This window comes from Arvicola amphibius, chromosome 12 (assembly GCF_903992535.2).
Source record: "Arvicola amphibius chromosome 12, mArvAmp1.2, whole genome shotgun sequence".
Classification (NCBI taxonomy): domain Eukaryota; kingdom Metazoa; phylum Chordata; class Mammalia; order Rodentia; family Cricetidae; genus Arvicola; species Arvicola amphibius.
The window spans coordinates 44,547,291-44,564,572 of record NC_052058.2 but is presented as its reverse complement, the minus strand read 5'-3'; the positions used below and the strand labels follow the sequence as shown (position 1 = coordinate 44,564,572).

At 48.9% G+C, this 17,282-nt stretch overlaps 2 protein-coding genes across 5 annotated transcripts in view; one reads left to right on the top strand and one right to left on the bottom strand.

The window, feature by feature from the left end:
• Positions 1-911, top strand: part of Top2b (DNA topoisomerase II beta) — a 63,205-nt gene extending 62,294 nt beyond the window's left edge. Inside the window, exon 36 of the mRNA XM_038349068.1 lies at positions 423-911. Within this exon, the coding sequence (XP_038204996.1) occupies positions 423-590 (168 nt within the window). The 3' untranslated portion in view covers positions 591-911. The remainder of the gene's footprint in view (positions 1-422) is intronic.
• Positions 912-963: 52 nt separating this feature from the next.
• The window catches only part of Rarb (retinoic acid receptor beta), a 459,458-nt gene continuing 443,139 nt past the window's right edge, over positions 964-17,282 (bottom strand). For all 4 annotated transcript variants that reach the window (XM_038349069.1, XM_038349070.1, XM_038349072.1 and 1 more), the window contains 5 exons: positions 15,436-15,596; positions 6,367-6,543; positions 5,052-5,256; positions 4,153-4,311; positions 964-2,364 (listed from right to left, as the gene is read on the bottom strand). In XM_038349069.1, coding sequence (XP_038204997.1) covers positions 2,168-2,364; positions 4,153-4,311; positions 5,052-5,256; positions 6,367-6,543; positions 15,436-15,596 — 899 coding nt within the window. In that variant the 3' untranslated portion in view covers positions 964-2,167. The remainder of the gene's footprint in view (positions 2,365-4,152; positions 4,312-5,051; positions 5,257-6,366; positions 6,544-15,435; positions 15,597-17,282) is intronic.

Genomic DNA, 17,282 nt, shown 5'->3' with positions numbered 1-17,282 from the left:
TGACTTTTTAATATTTTACCAACACTTGTGATAGTGTGTGCTACATACTGTGCATAGCCTTGTTCTACTTGCATGAATTCTGAATATGTTCTTAAAAATAGGGCAACTTGAATAATTTCTGATGTAGACATTGTGTATACTTGTTGAGTAAGAAATAGTTTCAGAATAGTAATCTTGCATTGATGAGTCTGTAACTTGGTAAACACAAGAGCCCAAAGTAGCTAATTACTTACTATATCTAATTGGGTTTCTCTCATCCGTAATTCATTTTGGCTTAAGTTAGTATGTCAATTCAAATTTTAAAAATATGATTGTTGGCAATATGCCGTAAATGTAAGTATAAGGAATAATAGTTCTTAACAGTAGACTTTCCTTAACTTTGAGGTTTTTAAATTTTTGGGTTTTTTCGGGGGGGGGTCTAGAAGCCGAAGAAAACATCTTTTGATCAGGATTCAGATGTAGACATCTTCCCCTCGGACTTCACTTCTGAACCACCTGCTCTGCCACGGACTGGTCGGGCTAGGAAAGAAGTAAAATATTTTGCAGAGTCTGATGAAGAAGAAGATGTTGATTTTGCAATGTTTAGTTAAGTGCCCAAAGAGCACGAACATTTTTCAAAAAGATTTTGTGTTGTCCTTTGTCTTTTCTGTCTCAGAATTTTGTACATCTGGCTTATTTTAATGTGATGATGTAATTGATGGTTTTTTATTATTGTGGTAGGCCTTTTAACATTTTGTTCTTACACATACAGTTTTATGCCCTTTTTTACTCATTGAAATGTCATGTGTTGTCTGATTGACTTGTAGAATTGTTATAGATTTTCGTGCATTAGCACAGATTTTAATTGTCATGATTGCAGACTACAGACCTGCTTTTTGAAATGAAATTTAAACATTAAAAATGGAACTGTGTTCTCAGACTCTTTACTGAAGGTGTAACCACAGTAAAAGTTCTCACACACACTTAAAATAAATATATTTATTCTTTGCCAGGAGACTCCATGGAAAAAGGTAAACAGTATATGAACATAGAAAGCACTGTTAAACCATCTCAATGTACAAACAGAGCCAGTAAAGGTACATCACAGACTTTTGCTAATATATCAAAAACAAAAAATTACACTAGTGCTTACATGAGAACTCAGAACCTGACACTTGAGTCTGTCAGCCACTCTCCCACAGCCGTCACTCTGTGTCATAGTGATTGAACAAAGCCAGAGGAGGCCACGTGCCCATACCTTCAAGCATCAAGACTGGGGGACATCCCAGGATCAGGCAGTCAGGAAGGACACTGGGCTACTAGAGTCCAGGCAGACTAGCCTGCTAATTATCCTGTGATATCTCTCCAATGGCTTGTGAACAGGTAAACAAACTTACTAACACTGGACAGTGTTTTTGCCTTGGAGGCTATCATGACTGTAAAAATGCATCTTTTTTTTCATTCGGTAGTTGTGTCATTAAGAATAAACCACTTTGAATTTAAAGTGACATTAACAGTTGAACAAATGACATTGGATTAACTGAACTGGCAGTTACACTGATACAGAATTCTCTTCTGCTAGTGCAGTGAAGTGGTATACTCTATCTGGGCAACATAAAGAAAGGATGCAGCTTGAGAACATCAAAAAGCAAGGAGAAGCTTCCACATTACTTAAACCAGAGTGTCTTTAGTCCTGTCCTGTACTGTACAAAGGTCCTGGTTCCTTACCGTGAGGCCTTGTCATTCATAAAAGCAAGACGTACAGTAGTCTGCTCCATAACCTTGGTGTCTTGGTTATTGAGTATGCAAGACAAAAGAAAGCACCAACATACAGGATAGAAAGAACAGAGCCATACTTCTGTATGTACAAAGTCTTCAGCAACTTAACCAGGGCTAAATCATCTCAACTGGGTCTTTGCCATGCATCTTGACTGTTCAGAGAGGAAAATAGAAGCTCTTAACTAGTTTCTGGTGGCATGAAATGGCTGAATTTCAGAATTGGAAAAGTTTGTATTTCTAGGCAAGTTACACAGTAAGGAATATATATTGATACATATGAAAACTTCTTGGTCCTTTTTGAGTTTAACATATTTCAGTCCAAAAACTAAGCAGCAGTAAAAATGTTTTCCTTGCATTTTCACTTGGGAACTGAAGGTCCTGGGGAATGTCTGCAGCAGCTGGAGGTGTCTCACTGCAGCAGCGGCGACTGACTGACTCCGCTGTTGTCCACTGAGCTGGGTGAGACACTGGGACTGTGCTCTGCTGTGTTCCCACTTGAACTTGGGGTCAAGGGTTCATGTCCTTCAGAATTCTCCAGCATTTCCTGAATGAGAGGTGGCATTGATCCAGGAATTTCCATTTTCAAGGTAATTACACGTTCTGCACCTTTTTGTGAGGGATAACAGAAAACTTGTTAGATACGGACACACCAGGATACACAGGGACCAACATTCACTCTCAGGTGTGTGAAGGAGTGTGAAAGACAGGGATCAAGTGACCTGTGTCTTTGTTGAAAAGAACCCATTTATTAGAAGTAAAAACATACGGGTGTTTACAGCTAGACTGTCGGCCACCAGAATGTCAGTGTCAGGTGTGCTTTGAGATCCCAAGCAGATTGGTTCTCAGGCAGAGTGTGGGTACCGCCCCCGCTGAATACAGAATATGTACTAATAGGGCACCCCAGAGGCTGGTGGAGCCTTGCCACATTTTCACTTGAAGGAAAAACAGTGGAAATATATAATGAACAAATTTCGTAGTGCTTCAATGAGATTCAGCAAATATAGTTTACAAAGAGAAGTTCCTGATGAAAGATCAGAAAAATATAGATGAAGGGATGGGCAGTTTCCACAATGGAAGGATGGACTTGAGCCCCAACCTGTGGTAGTTTTCTGCAACCCAGTCTAGCGCTGGATGGTTCTATGCCATCACAGATCCCACAGCCCCTCCCTACATGCAGCTGGTTAGATGGAAATACCTAAGTAACAGGAAAACAGATTGAAAACTAAGTGGCTAGGGTTTTGCTGGACTCTGCTAATATGGGACTTGGGACATTTCTATACACGACGGTTAGTCCTCAGGTCACTGGCATACTTATCCGTGGAGAGTGATATTAACAGTCCTATCTAGTTTTTTAAATATATATTAAATTATATCCACTCGAGCATTAGTCTCTTTGCTTCTCTTAATCCTATGCTGGGATGAACTTAGACTATCTCACCAAAAAACCCTAAGAACTGCGATTTCTTGTCAAACAAGTTCACTGCGCGTTTTAAGCACCTTCTGAAATGTAGTGTTTGTGTCTCGGCTTGCTGAGATCCTCAGGCGTGGAGGCTGCTGAGTGGAAGCATGGGAAGGATGGGACAGGGACTGGCACAGCTGCTGAGTCATCTCTACCTAGAAAAGCCCTGTGCACTCAACTATGAGATGGCTCTAGGCCTTTGTTTCTGTAATTGCCTGACTTGTCACACAGAGTGAGAGTCAGAAGGTTCTTCACTCAGAATCACAGGCGTTAACTTGCCTATACCAGAGATGCGGCCACAGTGACCCCAAGCCTTACTCATTTTTTCCTAGGGGTTAGGATGCAACAGGAGAACAGGCCAAGTGTGTAGAAACCTGAGATGCCTGGGAGCGGGAATGAATGTATAGACTCAGAGTATTAAATACACTCTGACGAAGCGAGGTGGTGGGGAAGTGGCTTAGAGGGCTGAGAGCTTGCTGTGCACGCTGGTTGACTTGAGTTGGTGGCCCAGAACGAACATAGAGAGAAGGGATTCCACATAATTGTCCTTTAACCTCCAAGGGTATGCCTGCGAGCCCCAACAGTATTTAAAAAAAAACACATATACAGTCTGGAAGAGTTTTGCTTCTCACTAGCCATCCCATTTGGAAATTGAGTGATCTTTTAGTATCAGTGGGTAAGGGTATCTGCTTTTTGTGTCTATTGTCTCACGCCAGAGACAATGTCAAAATGCCTTCCTAAGGAAACCTGAGGCACTCTTAACTGTGTACACCTATGCATGTTCAGACAATGCTTAGTTCCTTTTGATTTCTGTGAGACATACCTTCCAACTTACAGTTAAGAGACTCCTAAGATTAAAACATGGGTTTTAAAAAACAAAAGCTGGCAGATCTCTGCCTCCCTCCCCCGGCCCTGCTCCACCCTTGAGGACACACCTTTAGCGCTGATGCTGCGGAGATCTGTGATTTTCATTAAGATCTTTGGGAACATGTGGGGCTTGCTGGGCCGACGTTTCCTAATATAAATCTTTAGTGCTTCCAGCAGCGGTTCCTGGAGCTTGTCTACCTTTGTGGGTTCCTCAAGGTCCTGGCGGTCTGGATAGCAAGAGAAAGGATTCAGTGTTTAGTGTCCCGAGGCTGAAGGTCTTTCCCTTGCTTGTTTCCCATTCCTCCTGCACCTGCACGGTGGCTTTATTCAGTGACCCAGCACTAACCTGAATAAATGCAATGGCTTTAAGCAGCGAGATGTGAAGATAGTTGTCGCTTAGTACATTTGATGCCCACTTGCTCAGGTCCAGAGGCAAGAATTACCTCTCATGACCAGATGGTGTCAGTATTGAACTGAACAAAAGCACCTTGGGCATGCTGGCTGTGAAAGCCAGGTAGATAAATAAACCAGCCCCCTAATTACAGCCATTACTTTTGAACTAATGTTGGCTTCTGGCTAGCCAGCAGGGGTCACTGCAAAGAAAGGGCCATACTCCAGTCCGTCAGGTACACACCACATGCTAGGGATCCCAGGCAGTGATTTGAATCATTCTAGCTATATTAAGAAATAACATGTGGGTCCTCACTAAAATGTCCTTTAGGCATATAGCAGTATGATCCTGCCTTTACAAATGTACCTGTTTCCCACAGGAGAAACGGGGCAGACAAACTGCATTTTGGCATTTCTTTCAGAACAGAAAGAGCTCAAATACCACTACTTAATTTACAGCAGGAGGAAAGTCCAACTGTCCCTGGCATGAAGGTTGTATTCACTGCCTTTCTCCATGCATGGTGTCCTGTGATTTGCTCTGTGCGGGCTTTCATGAAGATCCCCTAGGAGTCAGTACCTCCACAGATTAAGCAGATGGCACTGAGCAGGCCTGTTTCTGTGTCGTCCATTTCCAAAGGCAGGAGCTGGTTGGCAAAGGTGAACACAAGGTCAGTCAGAGGACCGAAGCCAGCATTGTGCATCTGGGTTCGATTCAGAGTAAGGCCATCAGAGAAGGTCATGGTGTCTTGCTCTGGGGTATACCTGGTGCAAATTCTGAGAATCTGGAAGAAAGAAAAGACGTATGTCCACCTGCTGGATCCCTTTGCCCACCTGTCCTGTCCGCACCCACCAGAGCTACGGTAGATGCAGGAACACCCGAGGAGCCTGGGCCCCGCATGGGCACCATGCCCCAACTGTCGACTGTTGGTGTCTTCTTTTGTTACAAATTGGCATATGTCTAAGAACGGAGCTAGTTTATTCAGGGAATAATAAGTGGGACATGCATTTTGAGAAATAACTTTTTACTGAAATAATTCATCATTTGATTGAAATATCTATTTCCTGAGGACTTATCTCTCAGGCACCAAACCAGGTACTAGAGAGAAAGAGGAACAAAATTCTGTTTTCAACATTTAGTCAAGCAAAAGTAAGGAAGGTGATCCTTACCGACCTGATAGCCAATCTTCATGTCTACTCTATGGGATTTAAAATCGCCATGGGAACACACACACTTCAGGGCATGCCTACTATGGTATTTTAGAGGGCCTGTGACCTAAGAACCCAGCAGCACTGGCTGGCTGATCTTGGGCTCCAGGCCTCCAGACCTGTGAGAGCAGAGGGTTTGAAGTTGCCTGGTCTCTGGTTTAGTAGCTGCAGTAAAGACAAAGGTTTCCCTGGACCACAGGCAGTAGCCTCACAAAGTTCTGCTGTAGGCTAGGCCAGGTCTGCTGTGCAGCTTAGTCAGGCAATCCCGTTGGTCTCCATCACCTGTGGGACTCTGCTTTGGGGAGGTTACAAATGTCCCGTGGGCCTCCAGGGCAGGGTGAGGTCTCATGAACAGAGGGAGGGAGGTGCTCTTTGTAATGACTGGGCCTGGTCTGGAAAGCCAGGGGGCAAGCCATCACTGCAGACCAGTAAGGAGCCACTCCATGATCACATGGTGTGGTGGGGTTTGTGGTGGGGTCACAATGGAGAGAAGTACAAGGAAAGTCCTGTCAAATCCCTGGGACATCTGAATTTTTGTCAATCCAGGGACATTCCAACACATGGGAGGAGCTCTCCAGATCCAGGAAATGAGACTGGGAAGTAGTCTCCTCAGAAACTTCTGGAAGCCTCCAACTCCCTCCTTTTCCTGCCCTCTTCCCCTTGCTCCTACACAGAAAGGATCCTACCAAGATGTCCAAGCAGGCAGCCTTGAGAAGGGTGATCTGGTCAGCGATGGTGAGGCCGGTGAAGCCCGGCAGACGCTTGGCGAACTCCACAATCTTAATAATGCACTTGGTGGCCAGCTCACTGAATTTGTCCCAGAGGCCCAAGTCCAGTCGGACCCGGTGGTCAGCACTGGAATTCTAAGAGGGAGGGAGAAGAGGGAAGGGAGGAGAAGAATGAATGACGACATGCCACCAGGAGATAGGGGAGGAGTGGGATGCTTCGCGCGAATGGCTCACAACACTTGCTTTCTCTGAGCATCCTCTTGACGTTCAGAGATTTTCACACCAGTCACGAGACATCCAGGGAGCAAATGAGGGCAAGCGTCTCTGTGCAGCCACCCACTCCTGGTAAAGGAGAGACAGACCTCTTGCTGTCTCTATCCCAGGAGCTGTTTGGTGCCTCTACACACTGATCGTCACTGCTTACTACAGCCATGTGGGGGTCGTGTGGGAAAACACACCACCAGGCTTCAGTATGCTTGAAGTCAGACTTGAGTCAGATGAAGCGTCTGGATCGTAGGAGAGGTAGGAAGATGGTAAACACCACAAGAGCACCATGAGTTCCAGATACCGTGCGAAGCCAGGGAGCCACCAATGACATTGCACAGGAGCAGCTACGAAGAGGGAATCAGCATTGACTATTGTCCCAATGCACAGTAATGGCTATATAGTGAGTGGGCGGGGCTGTCAGTAGAAGGGGCAGATAACCATCTGTAGCAGCCATGAGCAATGACTAAAAGGAGGAAGGTGGGTGCGCAAGACTAGGCCATCCCATGGCATCACAGAAAAGGCAGTGCTGCACTGATGGAGGATGGGGCCGTGTCTTCTGGGGACTGTGGGTGGCGTGGGGTGTCGCGGATGCAGGAGGGATTTTTCCACAGTGTTGGCAATAGCCTGTGGCACATCAGCACACACCTTTTGAGAAGACGAGGCATCATATACTGTAAATTACACTCCAGAAGCTTAACTCAGATAGGAAGAGACTTTTATCGGCGGAGGTGTGAACCCTCTCTAAATTCCACTTTAAGCAAATAAGGAGAGTCTACTGGCACAAGAAGGCATAGTCTGAGCAGTTCAGGTGTCCAAGAGGCCCACCTTATGGTGACATTGTAGTCATACTAGTCATTCTGAAGTGACATGTAGTCATTTCTAGTCACACAGAAGCACTGAAGGGCAGGGTAGTGGCAGCTCAGCAGGTACACCAGGAAAACCAGAATACTAGCTACTGTGGCAGGGGTGTGAGGGACCAGAAGGTGGCCTGCGGTGGTCAGAGGCACCTTTGCAGGGACACACGGTGGAAGAGAAGGTGGTTGGCAGTGACTGTCAGGCTTCATTGTGGCATGCAGCATCCATGTTGCACTGAAATGTCTCACGGGAAAAACAAGGGCCAAAGGCATCACAGAAGAGCTAACGAGGCCACAACTCAGAGGTAGAGTCTGTCGGAGTTCCCAGAGCTACAGTCTTAGGGATAGCATACGTGAGTCAAATGTCCAGATGCCTAAATGTTGCCCCACTCCTACCCAGGCCGCATCCCTCTGACCACCTCCTTCACCTGTCGTGATCTCTCACACACAATTTTCTCCCTCGTCTCTGGCATCATTTTCCTCATGTCCCTGAGGCTCGAAGCCCGGATCTCTGGTGAAGAGAGGGTATCTGGTCCCTGCTCACTCTCTCCCCCAATTCTCCCAGCTCTGGCCTTCCAGGTCTCTTTGCTTTACCTGAAAGTCGGGCATGGCCTAGTCTCAAGCCTTTGTACTAGCAGTTTCTCCTCTTAGCTAGCTACCTCTCATTCCTGCATCATGTACTCCCTTGAGCCCTTGACCAACTTAACATTCTTTTTCTGTAAAGACTGCTCACCTGCTAGCTTTCTCTCCTTCGTATCCTGTCCTGATTCTAGAGCTCCCCTCTAAGTCTGTGGGTCCCCTCCTCATCTACACACCTTCCTTGGCTTGTTTGGTTGGCTTGCCACTGCCTACAATGCAGGTGACTCAGTGAGCACTTAGGAGAGCCCAGAAAAGTTGAGTGACATTCTCATAAGCCTTTGCTTGTCTGAGATGTCACCGCACAACTGTCACGCTGTGGAAGAGACACCAAGAAGCCATTTCTCCTGAAAGAAACCTAGACATCTTCCAAGACACACCGAACCATGCAAGGAGAAACTAGATTCCCTAGACCCGGTGTGTGGCTCTCTTGACAAAAGTCCCCATCTCTGTAAATGCAATTCTGTATTGCAAACCAGTAGCCTCAGTGCCCTGTTTCGGTCAGATTGGCCCACAGATGTTAATGAAGCTGGCTTTGCTTCCACCATCAGCGGAATCCAGAGGAACAGTTTGAAGATGGGAGTCTGAAGAAGGCATCAGAATGGTGGTGGCCATCATGGCTTCCACAGTGTCCCCGCAGAAACAAGCATGCATCTCCCAGATTAATTTTACATCTTCCTCGAGGATCTCTGTGGAACACATTACACTCAGGGGTGTGTGTGGGCAAGATCGAGACATGTGGCCATTTGGGCGGTAATTAAATTTAATAGGCAGTTTATCCAGTTCACAGAAAGATGCCACGGAAGAGAGGGGCAGAGGCGAGCGTGGTGGAAAATCACTTCACAATGGAGTATCCATCTGGAAAAAACGGCATTGCTGGATGCAGCTGGTGTGAAGGAAATCTTCATCAGCTTTGGTTGAGCTGCTCCACCATGCGAGAGGGGGAGGGGGAGGGCGCCTACGGCTCCTTCTATTAAAACAGTGAGCAACCGGGTAACGGCCTGTCAATCCAGCTCATGATTATGCAAACTGAAGGCAAAAGGCAGTTAATAAAACACAAAATAACCCCGTGTTTTATTATCCTGGCTGCTGGATTCATAGGCGTGAGGCTTGAAACAAATGACTCCGACATTATCTTCCAGCTGCGGAAGGTGGGGAGCTGGGGCTGATGATGAAAGCAGCCACAGAGAGGGGTGGGAGAAAGATGCTCAGAAGCAGGTGGGGATGAAGAGGAAGAAGAGGTGATGGGGGGAGGAGAAGGACACTGGGCCTGAGCCAGGCCTCACTGTGGGTAGGATGTGTTGCCTGCTTGGGAAGTCCCCTGGACTTCCGAGGAAGAACTAAAGTTTCCAAGAATGCTGTGTCCTGCAGCTCCCTAGGGCCTTCATGGGAAAAGCCCAGCACTGTCAGTCCATTTAAATGAAATCTTCTGCCATGACCCAGCCCCTTCTGTTGTTGAGGACTCCCTGTTGCTCCTCTAGCTGGCATCTCTCTCAGAAAAAAAAAAAAAAAAAACCTCACCAGTAGAGGCAAGATCCACCATGCCTAAAAACCTGTCTGTGGTTGACTGGCAGCTTCTGGGCAGGTCAGTGGTTTATTTGAGAATTTTTAAGCTAAGGAGTGAAGAAAAGAAATCTCTTCTTTTTTCTCTTTGTTCGTGGAGCTGTGGATGGAACCCAGGGCCATGTGCATGCCAGGCTAGGATTCACCCGCCAAACCACATCCCTAACCCTAGTTCTCGGTGTCAAGGTCTCACAGTGCAGCCCAGTCTGGCCATCATCCCTGCTCTGTCTCCCGAGGGCTAGCATTTGGGGTGTAGGCTACAAAAAAAAAAAAAAAAAAAATCTCAGAAGAATTGAGTTAAAGTTCTCTGGAACGTTGAGAGCCTCTCCCGAGAAGCCGAGCTTCTGAGGTCTGGAGTTGTTTGTCTTTCCCAAGAGGCCGGTTGTCCTCCAAGTCCTATTTGTGAGATTGCTCCGTCTTCTGTGTTCTACTGATGTGTTCCATGATGGAGACATCATGCACATACATGCTCTTAATGTAGCCATTCCTTAGACTGCTTCAGGCATGGGGCCATTCTGTCTTCTCTACTCGGCATCCCATCCACGGCCCTCCATGAGGTCGGTACAATTATGCCTCTATTTGGCTGACGAGGAGGCTAGAGCCTGGAGAATGGCAGTGGCCTGTATAGGCTCCCCGGGCAAGCAGAGAGGATGGCGCTCACCTAGGCAGGCAGGCTGTGGCAGCCATGCTTTTCTTGGTGCTTCGTCTCTTTTATTTCCTGGAGAGAACTCAAGGTCACTAGACTTCGCATTACGTTTGCAATTTCCTTCCTGGTCGGATGCTCTCATGAGACAGCTACAAGGTCCCAGCACCACCATGCTGAAGATGCCATTAGTGAGACCAGCATCTTTCTGGTCAATAAACGCGACCCTAGACACTGCGGCCCCCATGTCCTTTGGCACATAACAGCTAGGCATGTTTGCCTGTGGAGATGGTGCTCGTGGGAAGCTAGATGGAGGAAGTCATGATTTCCAAATCAAAAAAAGGTAGAGACATCCACCTAAGGCAGAAGCTGTCGGGGGCACCCTGGGACTGTCAGAGGCCATGGCCCTGCTCACACCTGAGGTGTAGACTTCCACTCCCCCCGGCATGGGAGGCAAAATGTTTCCTCACATTACCCAGCTAGTGAAACCTTACTGAGATAGCTCCCCGAGACTAATATTAGGTAAGAACTGAATACATCCAGCTGGAACACGTCAGGTGGGGTGGGAACATGGCAGGCGTCATGGGAACATGGCAGGCAGGCAGGTATGTATAGTACAGGGAACTGAGCTGTGAGGTAATGGAGGGGGTCAGAACTCTGGTCTCATGACTCCCCAAAGAGTCTTACCCCCACCTGGTAATTCTGTCCTAGGAGTCAGCCTCCCTGAATTCTAGGTTCTTCTTCCCTAGCCAACCACACATGAGATTTCTCTTAAGAAAAAAGCAAAAGCAAACCGCCCCTGCAGGTGCCAGGGATTAATCGCTCACACTTAACTGCTGCCATACTTCTTCCCAGAGCCTGCTGGTAAGTTCTGTCTGTGGCAGAATCATTCCAGACATGAGCACTAAAGAACCTTGAATCTTCACGGTTCAGGTTAACAAACCTCTGCTGGGACAGCTTCCGTCCCACCCGTTCCCACTAGGGAATGAACTGCAGTGAGAAAGCAGCCTGTGCTGGGAAACTGGGGTCCCCGTCACCACCTTACTTTTCTAGCGTCCAAGCAGTTGGCTCTAAATGGTGTCAAGCCATTCCACAGGCTCCAGGGCAGGACCCTCCACTCCGCATGATTTTTCTGCCATAAATGGTGTGAGACTCTCTGAGACCCTTTTCTCCCTGAACCATTTATCTACACGGGACATCTATACCACGGAAATGACCATAGAGATGAGGAGCCCAGACTCAAGGGACACCGTGAGTGTCACCTGAGCAGCAGAGATGAAGCTGAGAGCCTGCTGGTGGGCGTCCTGTTTAGGTCTGGGGCAGTGGGCGGTGGGTGTGTGTCCTTCCCTCATCCATTCTTGCTTCTCCCTGGAACCTGCCAATGGATCCCTACTGGACTAACTATAACTTGGGAATTAAGAGCCCCCGAGAAAGGTCTGCCCAGACGGCCGTCTGCTCTCTGATTCCTCCCTGCCCACTTATGCCACAGGCGCCTGAAATGTGTGCCGCCCCAGGAGAGGGGCAGGAAGTTGCTTGCCTTTGAAGCAACTGCCTCCCTATAAAAAGCTTTTACCAAAGGCTGGGTTCGGAACTGGGAGCGTGCAGAGGATGCATGCTGTTATTTATGGGCATTCCCACCTGCTTCCAGAAAGGATTGGAAGTCCCGTGTGCTGGAAAGAAAGCCAGATCAGTGCAGAGATGGCAAGAAGAAAGGAGCAGCCAGAGGTGCCTGGAACAGCAAGGGACAGCGGCGATACACTATCCTGAAGACTGTCCTGCTGTCCAGCAGGGAGGGGCTGGCCTCTGAGGAACTTCTATTTCTTTTTCTCCCCTTCTACTGAAAAGGTCCCCCACGGAGGACTTGGGCCTTACTTATGGCTTAAATTTGAAATGTTCCCTGTAGATTCATGTCTGATTACTTGGTCCCAGGCAGATGATGCTGTCTCTGGAGACAGTGGAAAAAAATTCATTGATGAGGTCTAGTGGGAGCAGGGTCAGGGCCACTAGGGGCTAAACTATGAAAGTCTTATCTAGTCACTGTTTCTTGCTGTAACTTCGGCTTCTTGGTCACTTCAACCACGTCCTCCTCTGTCGTGAGTGAAAGTACCCCCACACTTCTCTACCATATCACATGTTCTGCAACTATGAATCAAAATAAGTATTTCCTCCCCTGAGTTGCTTCTGTTGGACATTTTGACCCTGCAACATGGAACTAACACAGCAGGTTGGCCCCAAAGCTGGGTGCATGGGAAGGGGTCCAGGAAGCTACATGGACAGCCTCCAGTCTTTAAGATTTGGATGAGGCACTTTTCTGGAAGGAGATCCAGTATTACAGGAAAGGAAGCTGGAGTGGGTCAGAAATGCCCACTATGGGGTAGCCGGGGCTGGACCTTGCTGAAGAATGCTGGCAGAAAAACTCGGTTCATCCCTACCAAGATGGCAAGGAGGCTGGGGTGTTTCTCTACTGGGGCTGCTTATCTGAGCTTGGGGACTGCCTATTGAGAGCTGTACCTTATGTGTGAGTGATCTCATAGGGACAAAGGCCACACGTGGATGTGGGTCCCTAGAGGAAACCACCGCCACCAATCTCAACTGGGAGATTTCACCTTGTGTGTCAGGGTATGGGGGCCTGACCAGGCCATGCTTAGATCCCGCCATGTGGAGAAGAGTGAGAGCCCCTGGTCAGGAGAACATGGTCCCTGGAGTGGTTATCCTCGGGGTTGCCTCTCCTGCTCTGGATCTCCCAGTCCTCTCCAGGGGACCTGCCTCCTCTGATGGTTTTCTGGTGTTGGGAGTGTGGTTTGTTCCTGGACAGCAAGGACTTCCTGTTAATTGTGGATTCCTACAGGCCCAAGCTCTGTCTGCCTAAGCCACTGCATATGGTACAGTTTGTCCTGTGTCTACTACTGGACCACTAAACAGAGGAGAAGTGTTTGATCCTTTCATGGCTCGGTTTGCCCATGTGTACATAGGGCCAAGGGTCCCCACTCACAGGGTCTCAGGAGGAGAAAAAGATGAGGGTCCTGATCACAGTTCCTGCAAATGCTGACTGCCTGGTAAATACCGGCCGCAAAGGTGATAGCCACAAAACAAAGATTTTCTGTCAAATATCTTCCATCGTGGATGTGGAGAGACTTTGAAGGCTCTGTATGTTTTCCCCTTTCCTGCTTCTCGTTCTTCTTGGCACAGTTTGCCACCACATGGGGTGCTGTTTTCAGCTGTGCCCTTTGCCCCGGCCTGACCGGTGTCTACCTTTCAGGCTAAGGTTCACCTCCACACTTTGCCCGATACAATAATATGGTGCCTGTGACGTGGCTGCTGGTAACTGTTTCCAAAGCGGGGAAACATCCTGCATGCTGGCACTCCTCATTAGTCACCCCCTCACGTGCTGTCACCTGCTGAGCCCAAGACAGTCCCCGTCCAGAGGATGGCTTTGTGCTGGGTGGTATTTCTGTCAAGTCCCTGCCACATGCCAGGTCCCCTTCCAGGAGTGTTCTAGAATTATCTCATTTCATCCTCCCAACCATGACAGCACTCTAAGGACAGGTGAGATCGTGGCTGGGAGAGAAGTCATTTGGTCACACCACATAGCTGAGGAGAGCTGAGCGAGATGTGACCCTTGGCTCTGAGATACCTGCCCTTTCCCGTCTTTGAGTTCTTCCCATGTGAAAAATGACAATTTCCTGGACAATTTTGTCCTCCTCTGGACTAGGACAATGAACCCCCAAACACTGGGGTCTAGGCTTGGCCCAGCAGGTAGGCCAACATTTCTGCTTCTCCTGTTGAAAGCAGAAAAGGCCCCCAATTCTGGGCTGTGGCTTTTCAGTGTGGTCTGGATAGAGCTGCTCCCACATCCCAGAAACTCGTGGGAAGCTTCCAGCCATCCCCAGGGAGTCGGAAGCTGTGGCAGTTCAGGATCGCCACCTGCCTCTGCTGTCTTTGGGCTCGGGAGGTGCCACTCTCCATCCTTCTCAGCTTCCACACATGCACGATTCTCTGCTTGGCCAGGGAACCCATTGCCCTGTATCACCGTAGCCTCTGCTCCTATAGGAGCCTTGGGCACCCAACTGGCATGTTCCAGCACCAAGTTATTCGGAGCCCTCTAGGCCTGCCTTAGCCACCTCTGCCATTTACTGGTAGGCACTATCATCCAAGCCCAGGACACCAAGTACTCCTCAAATGTGGCCTCAAAGTTCCTCTCCTCACTGTCCCTGTTCCTTCCTGAAATGATCATGGTTTCTTTTTAGCCTAAGGGTTTTCGTGTTTTTATCTGGCATGCCTTTCACCAAACTAGGGATGGGGAATCCTTAGGCACATTTGCTAGACAACAATATGAATCATTGAAAGAGGGCAGAATTTAGTCTAGTTTCATCTCTGCATTCATTCCTCAAGCATCTCCTGAGTGCCCAGTGTGTGCCACAAACTGGGAGTGTCCATTACGGAACACAACAGAGGCTGACCTGCCTTGGAAAATTCCAACTCCCATGATCCCACCTGGAGTATCCCCCAACTGAAGTTTCCCACCAATTCTTACCCCTCTCTCCGCCCCTTTCTTGATTTATAACCTTAGTAAAAGCCACTTCTCACCAACAAATGGAACACGTGAGACCCAGATTGCCCTGTCCCGAACCCTTCCAGGCTTTCTTGTGATGATGCACACCCTTCCTAGAAGCCAGACCATGACCCAGAGAGTTGACAGCCCCATAATCCTGCCTGGAATCTATAGCTGAATTGATATTTAAAAGATGGACCCCAGATCCTCTCCAGGTAAGATGTCTGCCGCAACCTAAATGCTAAATTTCTAACTTGAGCAGACCGGAATCCCCAAGAAGAGACATGCAGCCCATCACATCACACGGTCGGCACTCGTGGTGAAGAACTGCCTTAGCCCCTGTCCTGATGCTACAGGTGGGAGAGCCACCAGGTGTCCTGCCTGGCTGCCAGGCAGGCCCAGGGCTAGACGGGCCGAGCATCCTTGCCAAGCACAGGAAACTACATGGGAACTATGTGGGTGCCCAAGGGCCTGTGCCCACGCCCCTGGCATCCTGGGCAGGTGGCTCTTACCGTGGTGTATTTACCCAGCTGGCAGAGTGAGGGGAAGGTTTCTTGGTGGGCTTTACGGATCTTCTCTGTGAGGTCGTCCAGCTCCGCGGTCATCTCATAGCTCTCGGTGCATTCCTGCTTTGAAGGCTCCTTCTTTTTCTTGTTCCTGTCATTCCTGACGGCTGGAAAAAGGGAGATGAGAGGTCAGGGAGGGCCAGGTCACGCACCTGAGCGAGAAGCCCCCCCCACCCTCTCAACCTCCCATCCCCCACATCCTCCCCACCCCCCACCCCCGTTCCCAGCCCTGACACTTTGAATAGGAGCAGCAGGAGAGGAGGAGCTTGCTCTCTGCCAGGAACCCGGCTGCCTCTGGCAGAACCACACCTGCTCCTCTCGGTGCCCAGTGTGCACACACAGTGTGCACAGTCTGTGTAAGCCTGACCTGTAAGAAGTGCCAATGCAGGCTGCAAGCCATGAGTGGGAAGGGCCCTAGGGTGTTCTGAGTGGTCGAACTGCAAGGATCCTGTCCTGGCCAGGTAGTGATTTGTTTGTTTGCGTCAACTTGTCACAAGCTAGAGTTATCTGGGAAGAAGAAACTCAACCTAGAAAAGACCTCCTTCAGATTGCCTGTAAGCAAACTTATAGGGCATATCTTGATGAGTGACTGACATGGTGGGGCCTGGTTCACCCCTGGCGAGCAGTCCTGGGTGTTATAAGAAAGCAGGTTGAGCAAGCCGTGCAGAGCAAGCCAGTAAGCAGCATCCCTCCGTGATCTCGGCTTCAGTTCCTGCTTCTAGGTTCCTGTCCTGATTAATTTCCTGCCATGACTCCCCTCAGTGATGGAACGTTTCCTGGACAATGAAGCAACCCACCCCACAATTTGCTTTTGGTCACAGTATTTCTTGCATCAGAGGAACCCTGGCTGACAGGTCGTTGTTATCCAGGAGACAGGTCCCTCAGTGAAGTTGCTTCATAGTGAGGTGTGGCCTGTCTGAGTCTCATTTCTTTACTTTTTGGTTTTTTTCAGATCAGCTAACTGGTACCTAAGAAGAGGGTGATAAGGCTGTGGTCTGCGTCCTTTCTGCATTAGGCTTGGACTTCCTCTGTGAACCAAGCAATACCCCATATTTACAATGTTATTTAAAACAGTACAAAATCCTCCAAGACAACTGTATTCGTGCTAGCATCCATTCAGAGACCCAGTTCCCAGGCACTTGTGGCTGGCTAGACCTCAGCAAAGAGGTGCCACCTGGCTCTGCACATCCCAGCCCAGCAGGACATGGCATACAGCAGGGTTCATGGCTCAGAGCTATGGGGCAGCCTCCTCCCTCCCAGGGCCAGCTGTCCCCATGGCTGTAAGTGAGCACACTGCCAAACTCTAGCTCTTGGCAGGGACCCAAAACCCAGGGAGGCAGACAAGTGATATCAGATCACATGACCCCTCCAGGGAGTCCACATTCGCTGGGGTGTCAGAACCTTGGCTGCCAGCCTGACCTGGGCATGTGTGATGTGAGATGACCCAGGGTATAATCTGATCGGCCTAAGAGGATCTGGCTTGGCCACCTCCCTAAGGGCACATAGGTCACCAGGACACACAGCGTCCATACCAGGAGAGTCCTCAGGCCCTATGTGGACAGCAGATGGGGAGGGGGGTGCATGACAGGGGAGACAGGATGGGGAGCGGGGAGGAGTGGAAGGAAGTGAGAGCCATCAACGGCACAGAGAAGTCATTGTCGGTGTAAGCAGCTCACAGGGCCAGGAGGGAGCACTTCTGGGAGCACTCTGTGGGTGTCTTGATACCTGAACCTGGAGGTCTGACCACAGAATTCACCTAATCCCCTTTCAAGGTGGCAGAGCTGCCAAGTTCT